The 20,406-nt window shown below is 43.3% G+C and overlaps 2 protein-coding genes across 6 annotated transcripts in view; one reads left to right on the top strand and one right to left on the bottom strand.

Annotated features, from left to right (window-relative positions):
• Positions 1–46: 46 nt before the first annotated feature.
• mblac2 (metallo-beta-lactamase domain containing 2) lies at positions 47–6,677 on the top strand. The gene is made up of 3 exons (XM_028577959.1): positions 47–604; positions 3,902–4,116; positions 5,768–6,677. Exons 1-3 carry the CDS (start codon positions 163–165, stop codon positions 5,942–5,944), a joined length of 834 nt encoding a protein of 277 aa, XP_028433760.1. The 5' UTR covers positions 47–162; the 3' UTR covers positions 5,945–6,677.
• Positions 6,495–20,406, bottom strand: part of rtkna (rhotekin a) — a 93,731-nt gene continuing 79,819 nt past the window's right edge. For 3 of the 5 annotated variants that reach the window (XM_028577954.1, XM_028577955.1, XM_028577956.1), the window contains exons 4-11: positions 19,705–19,822; positions 19,382–19,606; positions 18,805–18,899; positions 18,086–18,192; positions 16,964–17,095; positions 15,725–15,890; positions 14,277–14,381; positions 9,875–11,348 (exon numbers count right to left, since the gene is read on the bottom strand). In XM_028577954.1, the coding sequence (XP_028433755.1) occupies positions 10,633–11,348; positions 14,277–14,381; positions 15,725–15,890; positions 16,964–17,095; positions 18,086–18,192; positions 18,805–18,899; positions 19,382–19,606; positions 19,705–19,822 (1,664 nt within the window). In that variant the 3' untranslated portion in view covers positions 9,875–10,632. Of the gene's footprint in view, positions 6,568–9,874; positions 11,349–13,424; positions 13,645–14,276; positions 14,382–15,724; positions 15,891–16,963; positions 17,096–18,085; positions 18,193–18,804; positions 18,900–19,381; positions 19,607–19,704; positions 19,823–20,406 lie in introns of those variants that run through there. The other 2 variants (XM_028577958.1, XM_028577957.1) reach the window with 2 other exon arrangements.

The raw sequence follows: 20,406 nt of genomic DNA, 5'->3' as shown, positions 1-20,406 counted from the left end.
CCCTCCTACAAGGGCGTGTCGGCCGTCACCATCACATTAACCTCAATGAAAACATATCACCTCTAGCTAGAAGGCTAGTTTACACCTCTCCTCCGCAAAAAACCAATCACCTGACAGCACAATACCCGCAGCAGGTTACTTCGACAAGCGCATGAAACTGGGATGTCTGCAGCCGACTGGTACGCTCACAAATCGCTGGGAGACGGCCTCTTCTGGATCCAGGAGCGATTCTACCAGTCCGAGAACCGGGCCAACATCTGGCTGCTCCGCGGCTCGCACCAGGACGTGGTGATCGACACTGGTCTGGGCTTGAGGAGCTTACCTGACTACATCGACGGCAAGGGGCTGCTCGGCGAAGACCCGCAGAGGAAGAACCCGCTGCTGGCCATCGCCACCCACGCCCACTTCGACCACTCGGGCGGTCTCCATCAGTTCCAACAGGTGGGCGTCCACAGCGCCGAGGTCGATGCCTTGGCCAACGGAGACAACTTCGAGACGGCCACCTGGCTCAGCGACAGAGAGATAGCCGAGGCTCCCAGTCCAGGATGGAGGGCAAGGCACTACAGAGTCAAGGCTGTGCAGCCCACACACATCCTGCAGGAGGGTAGGTACGAGATGCAGCCTTTGCAGATCATGATTTCAAGAAGGGGAAGAGATCTGTGATAAAAGGCCAGGTCATCATAAACGCATTTGGGATAAGCACCACGGTCGATACCATTAGGCGATATTTAATGGGTGGGCGAGGACTCAGTAGCTTTACTCTGCACATTATGCTCCATACAGGAATCCTTTCTACCCCCACAGGAGGATTTCACCGCACAATGAATTGGCAGAAGACCAAAAATTACTGAATGAATGCACACACACACATTCCATTTTTTTTTTTATTTAAAGATTATTTTATTTGGATCTTTTTTGATGGGGGATGACACGCACCAAAGGGCCACAGGTCGGATTCTAACCTGGGCCGATGCAAAGTACTCAGCCTACATGGGGCCCACGTTCTTACTGGGTGAGCTAGAGGTCGACACGCACGCACGCACGCACGCATACAACATATGAGGTGTGAAGTAGTGCTAACATTTTTCATCAGTGTCATCATGGATGGTGCAAAGCTTACGTTACAAAGCGTGCTACATTTGCTCAGGCAGGAGTATTTCTATTAATATCTATTTCCACATACACAAATTAAAAAGATCCAACATATAATTTGCAAGGGAAATGTGAAGGAGAATTGCCTAAAAACCCTCCATAGGCTTGAAAAGTGGCAGAATATTACAGGAAATAATCATCAATATAATCTATACACAATGTGTATGTATCTACCAATAGTTTTACACACACATGAAGAAGACTTTATTCATAATGCATGCAAACATATACACAAACACCATCATTAATAGACTATAAGGGCATACATTCAATCTGACCTGGACTAGAGAGAGAAAATAAACACACGTAGGATGTACATGTAGCTCTTAGACAGGCGTTGAAATCATCTTTTTTGTAGGCAGCTGCTTTGCTCATTCACTATCTGTCTTTGCAGAGCAGTTCTATTTTAAGTCAGTGTGCTGATGACTCTGTTTCTTTCAAGAAAGACAGAAGAAGAGAATGCAGAGATGGGTCCTGCATATGGAAAGCACCCATGGAGTATTAATAACCTCACAGCGTTGATTCAGCCGTCACCCACTGTGCTCTTGGCAGATAGACATCTCAGTCACTGATTCAACTCACATTGTGACACATTTCTCTGGGATTGTACATTCATTTCATCACAGCTGTTGCACACAGTTTATATAATGAAGGTTTTAGCATTTGGGGTGAGCAGCTTTCTTTTTGTTGGAGTTTGGACCAAAACTCTACCCTGGAAATCCAGAGTTCTCGCGAGAGCACAATTTGAATTTGCTCAGCGAGTCACTCTGGCATTGAGTAATGATGCTCATTAGCTATGCCCCTTGTAGCCGAGCTGCACCAATCACATCGGTGTATCTGATATAGGCGGGCCAGAGGCGAGCTAAACCGATGACGACAGTTTAATCTCCCGGTTAGCTCCGCTGGTAGCTAAGCGTATGGGGCTCTGGATACATCACCCTGTGTATTGTTGTGATTGGTCGTAGTGTTATCCAATTGCGTGCAGTGAGATTTCCAAATGCATGCTTGGTGCCGCCCCTCGAGTTGGGCCATTTTAATTACTCAATGCCAGACCCTTGATCTTTCGGATTTGGGTCTGGATTTCCAGGCTACCAAAACTCTGCCTGTTAGCGTCTTCAGTTAGCCTAGAAATCTAGACGCACCCTAGCGGGAAAAAACAAATTCTAGTCAGGCCAATCACATCGTGTATAGAGTCAGTGGGCGGGGCTTATCGCTGCTGCTGCTGGGAACAGCGGTCTTCTGGAAGACTTGGAGTTAAGTTTTTCTTTTGAGAAAAGAACAAAGAACTACACTGAAATCATTCTTAAAAAAGGAAGATGTGTTCAGAGTTTTTCCGACTGGATACGGCAAAAGTTTAATCTATCAACTAGCTCCGCTACCTTCCTCGTTGCTCTGCCTGGTTGTAGCCAGACCCACGTGCAGAGGGAATTTGAAAGACAACCGTTTATCCCGCCCCTCGGATTGAACTCCGTCAATGGTGAGTTCCCAGACCCAACCCATAGACAATATCCCAACATCTGGATGTGGGTCTGGCTCGTCAGGCTAGTCTTTAGTATAAGGCCTGGGTATCGCCAAAGACTTCCCGAAACGATTCCGATTCACAAGGTCCTGATTTGATTACATTTTTGATTCAATATCAATTTAGGTTAGGGAATTTTCAGTTACAATATCAATTTTGCTTAGACATAAAAGAAATTCTAAGAGAACGTGCTGTAAATTCTACAAGCAAGAAGCAACCCTGTTCTTTTTTTAAAATGCACCAGGTTAAAGTTTACATTAAGAATTGGCCCCCAAAATGTTTTTTAAAGAACTATTTACTTAAAAATTAACATATTTTAAGATCGATTGGGGATTTTATTAACCAATATCAGATCTCTCAAACAAAGATCGATTTTAATTGGAGGGTCGATTATTTTGACCCATCCCTATTTTAGTATTCCTAGAGTGTAATTTGTGCACCATCAGTCGATGCACCGACTTGTTCTGCTGCGTCAGGGCCACTGCTGCAGTGCAGTTGGAATATTTCATTCCTTGGTGTGTTTCAGTTTCACCCTTCTGTCACACTGTACGACTTTCGGACCAAATCAATGATATCCTGAATGTCCTGGAGACTCTGCACGTCAGGGTGATATGTTGTGACATGTGGGGAACAAATATAACCCTGGCTCGACTCAGCCAGCCGAATTATGACGAACAAAAGGATTTAGTTTACGTGTAAGCCTGGGAGTGGGATCCGGACTTGAAATTAAAGATGGTCCGATACCATTCTTTTCCTTCCAGATACCGATTCCAATACCTGAACTCATATCGGCTGATACCGAGTACTCATCCAATACCGGTGTGTCATATTTAAAACATATATGTGTTAACGTGTTATGATTTCTATCTTTGTTGTTCGGCCCAGCTCAGGTTAAACTTTTTGTGAAACATGAACAATCACAAAAAATGAACGCCATAGAACTCTCTTTTATTATCTAGATTGACAGTCAGTCAAAACAGAAAAAAAACATAAACAAACTTCTTTAAAGTAGATTTTCTTCGGGGCTAAATTACATGGTATCGGATCGGTGCATAAACTCCAGTACTTTCCGATACTGATGCCAGCATTTTAGGCGGTATCGGAGGCTTTTCCGATACTGGTATCGCAACATCGCTACTTGAAATAACAAGTTTATATTGTGTTTGTATGTGTGAATGATATTGGGGAAAAAAGAAAACACAATACCATCCCTCCCTCTCTCCTGTCTAGGTGATGTCATCAACCTGGGCGACAGGCAGCTGACGGTGCTGCACATGCCCGGTCACTCTCGGGGCAGCATCTGCCTCCATGACCGCGACAATAAGTTGCTTTTCAGTGGAGATGTAGTGTATGACGGCGCCATGATTGACTGGCTGCCCTACAGCCGCGTCAGTGACTACATCAGCAGTTGTGAGCGCCTGGTGGGGCTGGTGGACAGCGAACAGGTAACCCAGATACACACCGGGGGAGGGTAGCCTCACCTTTTCAGCTCATTGTTCCACTATCTTGGGTCCGATATATTTAGAGATTTGATGCACAAGGTATCCAATCCCATCGTCTAAAAACTATTAGATTTATAATGAAAATATCCTAATAGTCCTAATAGTTGCAGTGCTTTTGACAGAGTTGTATGTCCTAGGGATAGACAGATTGTCGGCCCTGGGCGATTATCGGGCCGTTTTTTGGCAGTTTGCAGATTATCTGTATCTGTGTTTTATTAGCCTGATAACCGATAAAGTTAATGAATTAAAAAGTACTACTTTGGCTCGGCTACAGCTCTGTGTCTGTCCCTCTGCTTTGGTTTCACTCACCACTGAGTCTGACTTAATGTCCCGCCCACAACACTATCTGACTATATTTTACTGGGTATTATGTTGAAAGTTTCTAATATATAAAAACTTGCTTAAAGAATTTAATCAAGGTTTTGTGTTGGATTTTGTAACATTCCAAAATCTTAATTTTGACTTTTTCACTGTAAATGCAAATCGGTTCCAAATATCGGTTATCGGTTTCATTAACTACTAATAATCGGTATCGGCCTTGAAAAACCAGTATCGGTCGATCCCTAGTATGTACATTTAAAAATTAGAATCCGAAAATGATTTATTGCCAATTAAGTAATTTACGAGGAATTTGCCTTTGTTGATGGTGCATACATAAACATAAAATATTAAAAGGAGATAAACAATAAATGTAAAAGAAATTGTAACATAAATACGCAAATATGTACAATATAACTGGCATAACAATAAGAAAAGAAGGCTTGATGGTTTAGTGCACTATTTACAAAGAGTTTAATGATGACGCTCCGTGACAATGGAATTTTACAGTTCACCAACGGCAGTGTTTTTCCAGCAAATGTATGTGGAGACTGGAAAAGATAATAAGTTAAAGGTCCCATATTGTAAAAAAGTGAGATTTCCATGTCTTTTTTGATTATAATGCGGTTCAAGGTTCTATACAAATACTGTGAAAGTATCAAAACACTCAATCCACAGAGAAATGCACACAGCTTTTATTCATAAACTGAGCCTTTAAATGAGGCGTCAGAACCTTTGTACGATTGTGATGTCACAACTACACTATATATTGGTAGATAGTGCCGCTGCAATGCCTTTACAGTCATTTACTGAGTGCAATGACGGTGCAGAGACATTGAGAGTGCAGATGCGGAAGACCCAGAAACGCTGACCAATCAGAGCCGACTGGGCTTTTTCAGGAGGTGGCCTTAAAGAGACAGCCGCTAAAACAGAGCATTTCATTGAATACAGGTATATTCAGACAGATGGTATGAGAAAGGTAATTTGTTTTCTGAACATTAAAGCATCTAAACATGTTCTAGTAGAAACCCAGAATACAAGTATGAATCTGAAAATCAGCATGATATGGGACCTTTAAGTCATTTCCAGAATTTGTTTTTGAGTTGCTAAATGTCATAATCATCCTTAAATCAGAGCTATGTACCATGTTCTGATGGATACAGATTGGTACCCAGAGAAATCATGCTTGAGTCACAACTGATGATTTAGAATGGCATGCAGCATGCACTGTACATCATTTTTAAATTGTTTAACAACTGGCATATTCATTAAACAGGTTGACCAAGTCCTCCCAGGACACTACAACACCTTTGGTGCGAAGCGGCTCCACCGGATTGCATCCACATATATCAGCAGAGCTGGAACGTGCCCGGCAAAATTCTCCACATTTGCCTGGGGTACTCTGGCTGGGGTGGCGCTGCGCGCATTTAACCCACGGAGTGCCTGCTCATGAGAGGGGATCATGGAGCTGGAGGAAGCACAAGTGCACAAAGAAAGATGATTAATTTAAATATGGAGGGGAAATGCCCTTAATTTATCTGTAACTTGATGTAACATTTTATTCATTTATTTATGTAATCCAACAGAAGTCATATAATTGCCAAACTTTGTGTAAAAAGCCCCGCTTGGGTTACATAAGTCAATAATCAGCAGCACATGAAGCAATTAATATAAAGTATTTATAGTGTGATTCTCTGCTATACTAATGCATATGTATTTTCTTGAGTTGGATATGAATTTATGTATGAGTTTTATACTTTAAGCAGTTGTGAAATTATAATAGCACAACAATGGTACAACACTGCACTGCAAACAGAACGCAGAGTCAGTATGGCCATAGTGTTTCTCTATGCATTTTACAATGCTCAGTGAAGACTCAGTGTCAACTACCTCCTACATTTGTAACAGTGCTTTGTACTATTGACCAATCTAAGGCTTTGGTATCGAAACATTGACAATAAAGCCTCTGTTCTACCTGCCTTTCTTGTTCCGTCTACTAGACAGACAACTGCAGCTTCTCTGTGGAATTTCATCTTCAGTGGGTCACATAAGATGGGATCCTTTAGGATTTAGTTGCTGGAGGAAGATAGAAAAGAGGAACAGAATTGGATTGACTATTATGAGCTCAAAGTGCAGAGCACCTTAAGTACTTTACTGATCTAACAGAAAGCTCTACCACTGCAGGAAAAAGTGATCGTGGTGGAAAAATAAAGTTTCCCTGAGCCTGAACACAGATGTTAAGACTTGTATATTATGTGCTACTTTGTCAATATCAGTAAGAAATAAATTCATACATTAGTCATAATGTAAGATACACAGATTTCAACTAAAAAGGTCTTACCATTGACAGACTTACATGCAATATTTCTGTTCAAAAGATCACGGATGTGGATAAGTGAAAAGAAGGAGCCCGTTTTGAATTGATAAAACATTTATTATATTTAATGTTATATTATTTAGACATGAGATTCCCACATTTCTCATTTGACGTTTGCCTTCTAGGGCGGGCGTACATGCAGAACACGGAGCCTGCTAACACGAGAAACTCTTGCAAGGTTATAACATTCAATGTTACGTAACAGTTAAAGATCTGCACATCATCTGTTAACATTATGATAATCATCAGGTATCAATATACAGTGGTGTGAAAAAGTGTTTGCCCCCTTCCTCATTTCCTGTTCCTTTGCATGTTTGTCACACTTAAGTGTTTCGGAACATCAAACCAATTTAAACAATAGTCAAGGACAACACAAGTAAACACAAAATGCAATTTGTAAATGAAGGTGTTTATCATTAAAGGAGAAAAAAAATCCAAACCATCATGGCCCTGTGTGAAAAAGTGATTGCCCCCTAAACCTAATAACTGGTTGGGCCACCCTTAGCAGCAACAACTGCAACCAAGCGTTTGCGATAACGTGCAATGAGGCTTTTACAGCGTCCTGGAGGAATTTTGGCCCACTCATCTTTGCAGAATTGTCCTAATTCAGTTACATTAGAGGGTTTTCGAGCATGAACGGCCTTTTTAAGGTCATACCACAACATCTCAATAGGATTCAGGTCAGGACTTTGGCTAGGCCACTCCAAAGTCTTCATTTTGTTTTTCTTCAGCCATTCGGTGGTGGACTTGCTGGTGTGTTTAGGATCATTGTCCTGCTGCAGAACCCAAGTTCGTTTCAGCTTGAGTACACGAACAGATGGTCGGACATTCTCCTTCAGGATCTCTTGGTAGACAGCAGAATTCATAGTTCCTTTTATCACGGCAAGTCTTCCAGGTCCTGAAGCAGCAAAACAGCCCCAGACCATCACACTGCCACCACCATATTTTACAGTTGGTATAATGTTCTTTTTATGAAATGCAGTGTTCCTTCTCGCCAGATATACTTGGACACACACCTTCCAAAGAGTTCCACTTTTGTCTCATCGGTCCACAGAATGTTGTCCCAAAAGTCTTGGGGATCATCAAGATGTGTTCTGGAGAAATTGAGGCGAGCTTTGATGTTCTTTTTGCTCAGCAGTGGTTTTCTCCTTGGAACTCTGCCATGCAGGCCATTTTTGCCCAGTCTTTTCCTGATGGTGGAGGCATGAGCGCTGACCTTAACTGAGGCAAGTGAGGCCTGCAGTTCTTTGGACGTTGTTGTGGGGTCTTTTGTGACCTCTTGGATGAGTCGTCGCTGCGCTCTTGGGGTAATTTTGGGCGGCCGGCCACTCCTGGGAAGGTTCACCACTGTTCCATGTCTTCGCCATTTGTGGATAATGGCTCTCACTGTGGTTCGCTGGATTCCCAAAGCTTTGGAAATGGCTTTATAACCCTTTCCAGACTGATAGATCTCAATTACTTTCTTTCTCAATTGTTCCTGAATTTCTTTGGGTCTCGGCATGATGTGTAGCTTTTAAGGATCTTCTGGTGGACCTTACTGTGTCAAGCAGCTCCTATTTAAGTGATGCCTTGATTGTGAACAGGTGTGGCAATAATCAGGCCTGGGTGTGGCTAGAGAAATTGAACTCAGGTGTGGACAACCACAGTTATAGTATGTTTTAACAAGGGGGGCAATCACTTTTTCACACAGGGCCATGATGGTTTGGATTTTTTTTCTCCTTTAATAATAAACACCTTCATTTACAAATTGCATTTTGTGTTTACTTGTGTTGTCCTTGACTTTTGTTTAAATTGGTTTGATGTTCCGAAACACTTAAGTGTGACACACATGCAAAGGAACAGGAAATGAGGAAGGGGGCAAACACTTTTTCACACCACTGTAGCTGCATTTATGACAAAATCAATAAGGTAACAAAAGACAAAGCGAGGTTTATGTTAACTTATAAAAATGAATTTACAGTAACAAATGCTGTTTTTCAAACAGCTGACAGTTTTAATTCTTAGTCGAAATGGTTGCCCCCAGTTCTAAGCCTCTCAAGAGGGAAACTGTTACCAAACAGTAAACCATAAAGACAGAGGAATAAAAGAAAAAAGTTTTTACTGCACTGACCGAGACATAGACCCTCCTATAAAATTTGTTTTTACATGGACGCCTTGAGTCACATTGCTTTCTTATATAACTTAGGTAATTAAATACATAGATGGCAGTGTAAACAAACCATTTTATTCTTGCTCTCATGACCTAATGGTTGACTGGACTTTCATGTAAGTTCTCAGCTTCAAAGAAAGTTGCCCAGAATACAGCCACCATCAACTAATTTCTAGGAAATGTTTCTGTGTTGCATAACATTTGCTGGATATTTCACATTTTGCCACTATCCGTAACGGAATCCCGCAACACTGCAGTGTACAGTGTAGCAGAATTACAAGAATGGCTTCAGTTTTCAATAGAGCATCTTTGATTATACTTAAAGCTTTAGTGCGTAGCTTTTTGATATTAATGAACGTCCGTTACATTCAAGCCGTTGCCAAATGAGTCGCTACAAAGCTAATTAAGACTATCAGCTCCACACAACTCTCTCTGGATCTCTCAGTGTGACTATGTTCAGAAGATTGTGGCGGCCGGCGACTTTCCCGCGCAGAAACTCGAGTGAAGAGAATTACCTCTTCCTATGAGTCCATGTGTTGTTGTCATTACTTACAATTCCTCATTGGGGCGACAGAAACTACGCACTATAGCTTTAAACTGATTAATTTCATCTTATCCTAGATTTTCTTCTATGTGTGTAAGGATCTATAACCTACTGCTGACGACAGCCCGTCAAAAGTGTGAAGGTAAATGTGTGAAAGTTAAGACCGGAGCACAGATTTTTGCCCTGAAGAGATCACAGTAATAACAGTACAGTATGTATGAGCACTTGCATAAAGTTAAGCTTTCACCAGATTCATTGAAATCATCTCAAGTAGTTCAACACTGGAACTGTAAATCAAATCACCTCACCCCCCAAAAAAAAAAAAAAAAAATGATGCATAGTAATTTTAGGAGAACCACAAAGAGCATCTCTTGTATGAATAATTAGACGCGTACACTGAAGTAGATATCACAGTACAGACAACAGACACCGATACCCCTCCACACTTAACAGTTTCTAACATTTGAAAACTCTTGACTGACTATACCTTATGTTCATCTTGCCACATGCTCGCTGGCTTTCATTGCATTAACACCGCAAACCGCAAATACAGATAGGAAGCATCCAGTCAAAAACACTGCTAGTGCATTAATGGAGATGATTTTGAAACATTGTTTGAGTGGCCGGGATGGCTGATGCAGAGGACAAAACAAATATAACGTTCTAGTTCTAATTAAGATTCCAAGGACGGACAGTAGGCCCAGTGTGGCGTGTTAACTGGAGCAAGTCCTTAGCTCTTAGCATCACTGTCTCCCAAGCAGCGTGACCACAGTCATTTCTCAAAGCAAACAAGAGTACCTCCCGTTTAGTTTTGGACCATCTTCAAAAATTGTGGCGAACCAGCAAAATGCACTGAATGTCACCCTGTCCCTTTGTGTTAGAAGACGTTCCAGTTTGCCCCAGGAGGGTCTTTCATGATTCATCCTCCAGCAGGAGGCAGGCTAGAGGCAGCTTAACCTCCTCAGGGTCTGTGCATGTGGCCTAGCAGACTGCCTGAGGTCGGTTCACACGTGTGTAATGAGCACTGTTGCCTTTAGGCCAGCGTTAAATGTCCGTCAGGCGGGGGCGAGTTCACACCTGACTCTGGAGCCAGTTTCGAGGATCGAGCCTGGCCCTGAGGTTCCTGAGGCTGCGTCGAGCCGGGGAGGGCCTCGAGAAGGGGGCTCCCTCAGACGACTCGGGGCTGTGGCTGCCCTCGCTGGTGCCGGAGCTGTTGCTGGAGGTGGAGCTGGAGCAGGAGAGCGTGGTCTGTGCGCCGCGCTGTGACCGGGGCGAACGGGAGGAGACGGGGAGCGGGGCGAGCAGCGAAGAGGCGGGAGGCTGGCAGGGGCACTGGAGGGTCCCTCCTCCTCCGTACCCCCTCCCTCGAAGGGTGCTGAGCTTAGCATCCAGCGACAGGGTGCGTGGCCTCAGGCGGGACGGGGAAGACGACAAGAGAGAGAAGTTTGAAGAGGGCTCGGGCCAGCCGTGGCGGTGAGAGCAGGGGCTGGTGCTGCAGTGGCTGTCGCTGTCCGAGGTCAGGCTCGCATCGGAGGACAGCAGGCTCAGCTGGGGGCAGCGGTGGGGGCTCACGGGGCTCCGGGGCAGGCGATGAGGGGTGCAGGGGCTGTGGCCAGAGAGGCGAGAGGTACAGGGACGGGGGCGGCCAGCGCTTATGGGGTTGTTCTCCTCAAACACAGACATCCAGGTGGGAGAGGTGCCCAGCTGGCTGCGGAGCTCCAGCTCCTGCATCCTCCGAGCCAGGATGTCCGACACGGTGCTGCTCAGGTCGTCAGACGACTCAATAACTGCAGGAGAGATGCAGCAAAACTCATTATTATTATTATTATTATTATTATTATTATTATTATGTACTGGGCTTGAGCCTATTTTTTTTGGAAGTTCTTGAAATTTGGAACATGAACTGGCAATCCAGTCAGAACTTGAGATTAATTTAAATGTTGTGTCTTAATATTCTTTTCAATTTCTTTCAAAGATAGTTTTTTTTAAGACATGAAAGGGGAGAGAAGAGGGGAAATGACATGCAGCAAAGGGCCGCAGGGCGGAGTCGAACCTGCGGCCGCTGCGTCGAGGAGTAAACCTCTATACACCAGGTGAGCTACCCAGGCGAGGATGAGAAAGGTTTAACTGCAAAATGAATACATTTTGAAATATCACTGGATGTATGGATTATGGATAGATACAGATACATATATTCACAGTTCATGAAATGTTTCTTTATAAATGAATATTTCCATCTCACTGGAAGGATGGGTTATGGATAAATTTAGGGACATTTGTAGTTCATGTATTCTTGGGTTTAGGTATGTCTGGTAATGTATTGTACAGTTGTGCAGAATAACAACATAATAAATACAATGTCTTGTAAATTTCAATTTTGCACGTCTTAATCTTTAATTTTTTGTGTTGATCATTATTATGCACTGGGCTTGGTTTTTCAAATTGTAATGTGAACTGGTAATCCAGTCATAACTTGAGATGAATTCAAAATGTTTCTTATCTATTTATTTTTTTTAATCTTTTTTATGGAATTTTTCAACATACTATTTACTTATCACAACACATTTTTTTAATATTTGGGGATTATGATGGTTTAAATTTTTAAAATAAAAGATTATGAATAGATTCAGATACATATTCCCAGCTCATGAAATGTTTCTTAATGAATGCATTCTTGAGTAGGTAAGAAAAAAATTGCAGAGAAATTAGAAATGTTCAGATTTTTTCTATGTCTGCTAATTCATTGAAAAGTTGTGCAGCATAATTAAAGACATAACAACAACACTAAACTAATTATGTCTTGTAAATTTGAACTTTGCACCTCTTAAAGTGCTCATATTATGCTCATCTCCAGGTTCATAATTGTATTTAGAGGTTGTACCAGAATAGCTTTACATGGTTTAATTTTAAAAAAACACCATATTTTTGTTTTTCTGCACATTGCTGCAGCTCCTCTTTTCACCCTGTGTGTTGAGCTCTCTGTTTTAGCTACAGAGTGAGACATCTCACTTCTGTTCCACCTTTGTTGGGAGTCGCACATGTGCAGTAGCTAGGTAAGGACTACTAGCCAGTCAGAAGCAGAGTATGAGGGCGTGCCCTGACAGTAGCTAGGTAAGGACTACTAGCCAGTCAGAAGCAGAGTATGAGGGCATGCCCTGACAGTAGCTAGGTAAGGACTACTAGCCAGTCAGAAGCAGAGTATGAGGGCATGCCCTGACAGTAGCTAGGTAAGGACTACTAGCCAGTCAGAAGCAGAGTATGAGGGCGTTCCCTGACAGTAGCTAGGTAAGGACTACTAGCCAGTCAGAAGCAGAGTATGAGGGTTCCTGACAGTAGCTAGGTAAGGACTACTAGCCAGTCAGAAGCAGAGTATGAGGGCGTGCCCTGACAGTAGCTAGGTAAGGACTACTAGCCAGTCAGAAGCAGAGTATGAGGGCGTGCCCTGACAGTAGCTAGGTAAGGACTACTAGCCAGTCAGAAGCAGAGTATGAGGGCATGCCCTGACAGTAGCTAGGTAAGGACTACTAGCCAGTCAGAAGCAGAGTATGAGGGCGTGCCACGCTAGCAGCTAGGCGAGCATTATAATGTGTGTTACAAAGTGACCACGTTGGTCTCTGAAGTAAAGGCTGGACTACAACAGAGCTGTTTGGAGCAGTTTGTGAACAGTGTTTTCTGTTGGAGATGGTAAGTCCCTTTGGGGTGGACTTTGGGCTTTTTCACTTTGTAAACCTATAACATGCACAAAAAGATATAGAACAGAATAAAGGATAGGGAAAAAGCAAAAAAACAAAAATAATATGAGCACTTTAATGTTTATTTAATTATGATAAAACAAAAAGAACCTGTCCTGTGATATTTTTGCAGAATCTACTCACTATCAGCCACATGAGGCGGATCGTGTTTTTTTTTGTTTTTTTGCAGTAAATCCCGGATGGCAACATTTACCACGACACCATTTCTGTGGAGCCTTACTCCTGTTACTTCACCTGTCGTTGTAATAGGACGAGAGCAGAGCGCGAATCTCAGCAGACACAGCGTTATCCTGCAGCAGAAGACCCTCAGAGGAGGGGGTTGCAAGAGGGGCTGCCAGCCAGGTTAGGAAAACCAAGAGGGTTTGGGGACGGGGGTTGGCGAGAAAAGGGAAAGGGGTGGAGGTGATAGGAGGTGTGCAACAGGAGGCGTTCAGTGTTTGGATGGTCATGAGAGAAGGGTTTATTAAATAAATGAATGTTAAGGCATGATGAGAGGAGAAAAAAAAAAAGATTTGTTGGAGGATGAAAACAATTCCCCCGTTAAAAATGAATGGTGATTGTTGATGAAAGATGTGCCGTTGATCGTGAATAATGTATGAGGAGGACACAAGGATATAATAAAGAAGGATAAAAGAGGCAGAGCCAAGGAGTGATGGATTCCGGACACACGAGGAAAATTGGAAAGGACAAAGAGGAACAGAGAAACAGAAGACAGAGAGTGAGTCAGCGTGTCAGAGATAAGGCCCGTTCTATTCTACAGTACAGAGAAGTCAAGCAGAGTGTGAGTTTGAGATTTCGGAGAGGAAATTTTAATTGCGACAGCATCTCTCATGCACATGGACCCAAGGAATTAAAGCTACACACAGTCACATGCAATGCAGGCCAGGTGCTTTCTTTCCCCGCCTTTTAACAACCTTTTGTAATTGCATATCCCACAGTGATATAATCAGGGAGAGGTCTTACCCATTTCGTGATAGAGCGAGCCCTGTTTTGGTGTGGCAGGGGCCGGTTTCCTTGGCGATGGCAATTCAATTTTCATTAAGTCATCACAGCACTGTTTCCATTGGCCTGTGTGTTGGAGACAAACTGTCACTTTCAACGAACCAAGCAGCAGAGCCAGAATATAGAAGACGATGTACTTTATTTTATTTATTATACAATAGTGCCCAATCTCGATGTCCACACTCACTCTGAGGCCCGTTCCCGCCAAGTCTGTGAGGGCTCTCTCGCAGACATTTTGAGCCCTTTATGCACCCTTTTCATAAGAGCACATTTCTGCAGACTTCGCCTGAGGGAAGTGCCCACAGTTCATAGCATTGTGACGTAAACACAAGGGGGTTAACCAGGGGAAGCCTGAAAGCGTTAAAGTAAATGTAAACAAGGAGGGTGCAAGCACAACAACTGATTGGTTCGCTTGGCCGTGGCTTGGTAGCGTTGCATCCCCCCCCCCTCCTCATTTCCTGGTTCTCCTTCTCCATAAACAACATGAAATCAAGGAGAGGGTTAACTTTTCCCGCTACAGATTTCCCACCGTGGTCAGAAAGAACGGAGGAGACACTTTGTTTCTCTTCCACTAGGCCTCTAGCTACTCGCTCCGAAGCTAAACACCGTCACTCTCTCACTCACTCTACCACACACTCACCAGACTCTACACACACACGCTGGCCCTGCTATTCCATAAAAGAGATCGACGCACACACGACGCACAAGAATAAACTTCAGGCCAATTACGTAGGCTACGGTGAAAGCTCTGCGTGGAGCCTCCGCAGGACCATAAATCCCGCTTTAGGGTGGAGATTGGGATTGGGCCAGGGGCGTATAGCCCTAATTTTCCAAAGTGAGGGGGACAGATTGTTCAAAGAGGAGGATTTTATTGAAAGATCCTCTCCCATTTGTCTCTCCTAATCGCGGATTCTGAGTAGCCTACATTTTATTTATGATTGATGGAAACACTGACATTTCCATAAACGGTTCCATACTCTTTTACTCCTTTAGTGTAGGGGGGTCCGGGGGCATGCCCCTTCGGAGACATTTTTGTTCGTAATAGCCCAAACCTAATGCCACTATTCCATCATATTCACTGATCTTAATTATTGCATATTTAATTGAGTTTTCCTCCTTATAATTCTTTTTATATATTTTTTATTATATATTATATACATGAGTCCATCAACCAACTGACACAACCTGAGTAATGTGCACGTCGCCTACTTATGGCGTGTTCAAATCAACTCAGACGCGTTAAGTGTGGGGGACAGAGGGCACCGATATGGAAAGTACCTCGTGTCTGCTACGCCCTTGGATTGGGCCAATATTTCCTTAAAGTTGAATCCATTAAGTATCTATGGTAGTATGTGTGAGTGACTCTATGTATCAAACACTTTCTGTGTTGGAGCAAAGCAAGTACTTACTCATGTCATAGAAATGTTGCCAAAAGGCCTCCATCCACCGGTGTGTGTCGTCCCGGCTGTCTGTTGTCAGGGTGTGTGTGACCTCCTCTCCTCCGTACTGGTTACTGATACAGATATTCTGAACTTTACTTTGGGGGTCTTTCTCTGACGCACGTATTCTGGTCTCCTGAAACATGGGAGCGACAAAAAAATAAAATAAAAATAAATGCAATCATCAGCCACGAAACCACTACAATTCAAGGGATGAATGCCAGCACTTCCTGAATGAACAAAATGATGTGCTCCAACAAGTGATCATTACGGCAATTGTAATTGTATATCCCCACTGAAAATGAGCCCTCACCAATAAAGCCACTAATTAGTCCTCTTTCCAAGCCATTTCCCTTCAGCAATTATCCAACAAAAAGGTGCAGACTTCCAATTCCCACACTCTAAATGTGTCTGGGTGTGTTTATGACCACTAGATGGCAGTGTTGTTCCATTCGTCACGCTGCACTCCCTCCTCCTTCCTCTTTTTTTAGGAGAGACAACTGACTACCAAAAGGATCTGATCTGACTGACTGGGCTTTAGATCCGCTGTGAGCTCAGGGTCAGAGGCTACAAAAAGGCTGAATGAGTCACTATGGAAGGAACGAGAAGCCCCGCGGCGCATCAACTCTCAGACACAGACACAGGAAATAAGATGATCAAGAACCTGACTGGCTGACTGTTCTTCACTTTGGAAAAACTGGAGGGGATGAGAGCAATCTGATCTCCTAGTTGGATGCGGCAGATACTGTGTCTTATTGTACACCGTTTCTCAAAGACTTCGAGAACATATTGAACAGATTTCATGTTGGCATCTTTAAAGCCTTTTATCCGGATGTGCCTGCTTCTTTTCTAGCCTTTACACAGTTACACCTGAAAGCTGAGCAACAGAACCACAGTTGTTTTTGTCTACTCTTGGCTTCTGAGCAGCTCTACCGGGGGCAACTGAGGGCTAAGTGCCTTGCTTGAGGGAAGAGAAGAGCTAATTTCTTATGTACTTTTTTGGCTCAGAGTCTACCGGTTGGCTTGAGATTCAAACTGGCAGCGATCCACAAGCCCAGTTCCTTTCCATCTTCGCTACCGCGGCCTCGGGCATTACCGAAAACAACACAACGGTATGGGTTCTGTAAGGCTGGGTAAACCTCTGGAGTGTTAAACTCCATTTCCAGATAGTTTCTCTGTCTTCACGCGACTCCTTTGCTGAATGCTGACCTTGTTGATGGCAATAGTGAAAGCCGGCTCAACATTGGCCTCCACGTCTTCTTGCCGGTGGTAACAGAAAAGGCTCGTTCCTTTTAGAGCGCCGTACACTTTTGTCCAACTCTGAGGGTCACCGCCCACCTGCTGCGAGATAGAGAAAAAGATGAGTCAGGTGTGGAGTAAGAGACAGAGAGAGATACACAAAGAGAAACGCCCCAGGTCGGGGGCAGGTGGGTTGGGATCCAAAGGGAGGGATTTGAGGGATGAGGCAGAAATTAGGATTCTTTTTGTTTCATTTATCCATTTCTTTGTTTTCTTCGTTCAAATATTGTTTTATTTGTTTTATTTTGTTTTCTCATGCAATTGATCACTAGTTTTATATTGACGAAGGCACGTGCATGTGTAAGGTTCATTTACTTTACTGACAATCCATTAAATTGTAACATCACCCTTAGGCCGGCACGATTCGGGGGAAAATATGAATCACGATTTTTTAGCTTAGAATTGATATCATGATTCTCTGCCACTATTTTTTTCCTCACCAAGTGTAATGTTTATTGCACACATGAACCATGACAAAAAAAAATAGCACCTATAGCACACTGCGCATCACCACGAGCCTGTAAACATAGAGGCTTCGATGAATAAAGAAAATAAAGGCTAGTTAGACGATGCTGCAGCCTCGAAGGCTTTCCGAGCTACCGCGCTCACTCGACGAGTGAAACACGTGACTAAAAGGCGCTTTGTCATTGGCTGAGGGTGAAGCCCTGAACTCTCACCCTGTGAGAACCTAGAAGGGAGGGCGTTGCAGTGCTTGGGAGCGCTTTAAAACCTATTTTATACAGTCTATGTTTAAAACTCACAAAAGAAAGTAGTAGTCATTTAAAAATTTAATTCGCAAACAGGGGCGAATCGAGGTCGAGTTTTAGAACGATTTATCGTGCAGGCTTAATCACCCTATGTACTAGTATCACAAAAAAGAGAGATGGCAACATAAGGAGGAGAGGAGGGAAGTGGAGGAGGAGGAAAAAAAAAAAAGACAGAAATAAACCAGGACAAAAGCCAGAATTGACTGAAAACCGTGAGAGGAATAGTTCCCCTGAAAATGACGCATTCGCACACCTGCCAACTTACCTTCACTCTCAAACATCCACTCATCATCTGCTGGGTCATACAGTGAGGCTGAGCTGCAAGGCGGCTACACATACTGCCATAGAGCGGCAGCCAATACGAGCACTCTTCTACAGGGAGGGAGGGAGAGAGACAGAGATAGAGATGGGCGAAAATAAACACCATGAATAAATAAAAACATTCCCACACGACATTCAAAATTCACACACAAACATTTGCATCCACGTACGGAGACACACACACACACTTCTTCCCCTCCTAACACTGCCCCCCTACAGCATACAAAACAAGGCACAGGGGTGTAAAAGACTGGCAGCTGCAGGGAGTGTCATGAAGTGCAGCAATGAAACTTTACAGCAGGCTGAAGGGCCAATGAATAAAACACTAGGGGCCTGTCTGTCTGAGGGTCCGGGCCCTTGTTAGCCCACATCATTACAGCTTTACACAGCAGTCACCTCATGAGCACAGCCGTTTTTACTGCGGCCTTCACAATGGCTGCCTGTCAGAGAACATGGGAGGACACAGAGGCAGGGGGAAGGAGGGAGGGTGAGAGAAGACGCACGGTACGCTCGGTTTAAAGGGAAATTATTAGAATGCAAAAGAAAGGGAAGTGAGACAGTGATGAGTGGGAGAAGCACAAAAAACAGACAGATGGCTGCCTTGGCAGAGGAAAGAGAACGAAGGAAGTTGAAGGAGACAGATTGATTGAGGCTGCCACTCACCGTTGCCTGAGATGGTGAGGTCATGTGTGCGAAAGCTGTCCTGGACGTGTGACAGCGACAGGGTGGTATGAGCTAAGAGGTGGTACTTAGGGCCCCTGTCAACACACAAGAGATGGAAAAGAAATGTATTCTGCGTTTGAGCACGGATGTTCATAAAGATGCCTACTGGCTCTCACTGACGTATTATTTCTCTCTCCGTTCTCCCTCTAGTCAATATTTATCTGCTATAAAATACAAACTAGCTAATAGGGCTGCACAATATATCTTTTTTTATATCGTCGTTGCAATATCAACTTGCACTGAGATTTCTTTGAGTTAGAAAACTGCACTATAAAATGTCATAATCATTCCCTTTTATTTTCAATTCAATGTTCAATTTGTTCAATAAAAAGGACGTTGGAAAGGATTTCCTTTTATTTGTTTTAAATTCAACAAGCAATTTGTTGTATTTTTAGCAGAATACTGGTATCAGAAGAAATGCAGAGCTCATTACACATTTAATATCGGTTTATTTACCTTATCGCATATCACATATTTTCCCCATATCGCACAGCCTTAGCTAATATTTTAAACTTACGGTACAGAGGGAACTGGCAACAAAAGAGGAGCTGCGCCTCCGTTGCTAACGGGACTACATGGCCCAGGTTCCATTGCTGCCCGGAACTTCTTCCCAGCTGATCGCCCCAGCGACGAGCTCAGTTTGCTGGCTAGTTTCCTCGGCGTGCTCCCTGCAGAGTAGTCGTCCTCTGAGCAGCAGCTATACAGCTCAACACGCAGCTCAAAGCCCGGGCTGGCTTCATTACTGCATAAAAAGATACACACCCGATGAACATTACCATATCAGTGTTTTTTTTTTTTTATGTTGAGTATTACCGTTTATGTGGCAGACAGATGACTTACAATACAATGGTGTTGTCAAAGCAGATGTCGGTAAGTGTCCTGTCCACTATCACCATGTCTGTGTCGAAGATCTCTCCTCCCAGCTGCAGCAGGCAGAACACGGCACAACGATGAAGCTCTACAAAAGGCAAGGAGGAAGGGCAGAACAAAGAGAAAGAGGAAAATCTGTGAAACATTGCATTCATGTGACATCTTAGTCTATATTTCTACGACGTTCACTTCCATGTTTGCACGAGTTCCGTCGGAAATTCCGCCAGCAATATAATCTGATCTGAATCTAATTTTTTTAGATTTTAGATTCTAGTTTGTTTTTGCATTTTCCAACATGTTAGCATGGTTTGCATCGCTAAGCCTCTGTCCTGACTGACAGATCCTAAAGCATCCCCTGCTTTATCGTCTATTTTAAAATAAATGGGACCATGATTTACAAAATGAACATCATGCTGTGTTGAAGAAGTCTTGACAGTAGTGATTGAGACCATAAACACATATATATAATAAATCAAGTGAGAAGTAGGCTCATTTTCTCATAGACTTCTACAGAAACTGACTTGTTTTTGGAACCAGTGGAAATTAGATAGAATGCAGGTTTAAGGCACTTCCGCATTTACTTTACTTTTCAGGCCTGGAAGTTGCCGCTTGGGAAATACACATGCATTGTAAAGTAGCTATAATACTGTTTTTGGGCATGTTTCCCTATGA

This window comes from Perca flavescens, chromosome 5 (assembly GCF_004354835.1).
Source record: "Perca flavescens isolate YP-PL-M2 chromosome 5, PFLA_1.0, whole genome shotgun sequence".
Lineage (NCBI taxonomy): Eukaryota > Metazoa > Chordata > Actinopteri > Perciformes > Percidae > Perca > Perca flavescens.
This window is presented reverse-complemented; position numbering and strand designations above follow the sequence as displayed.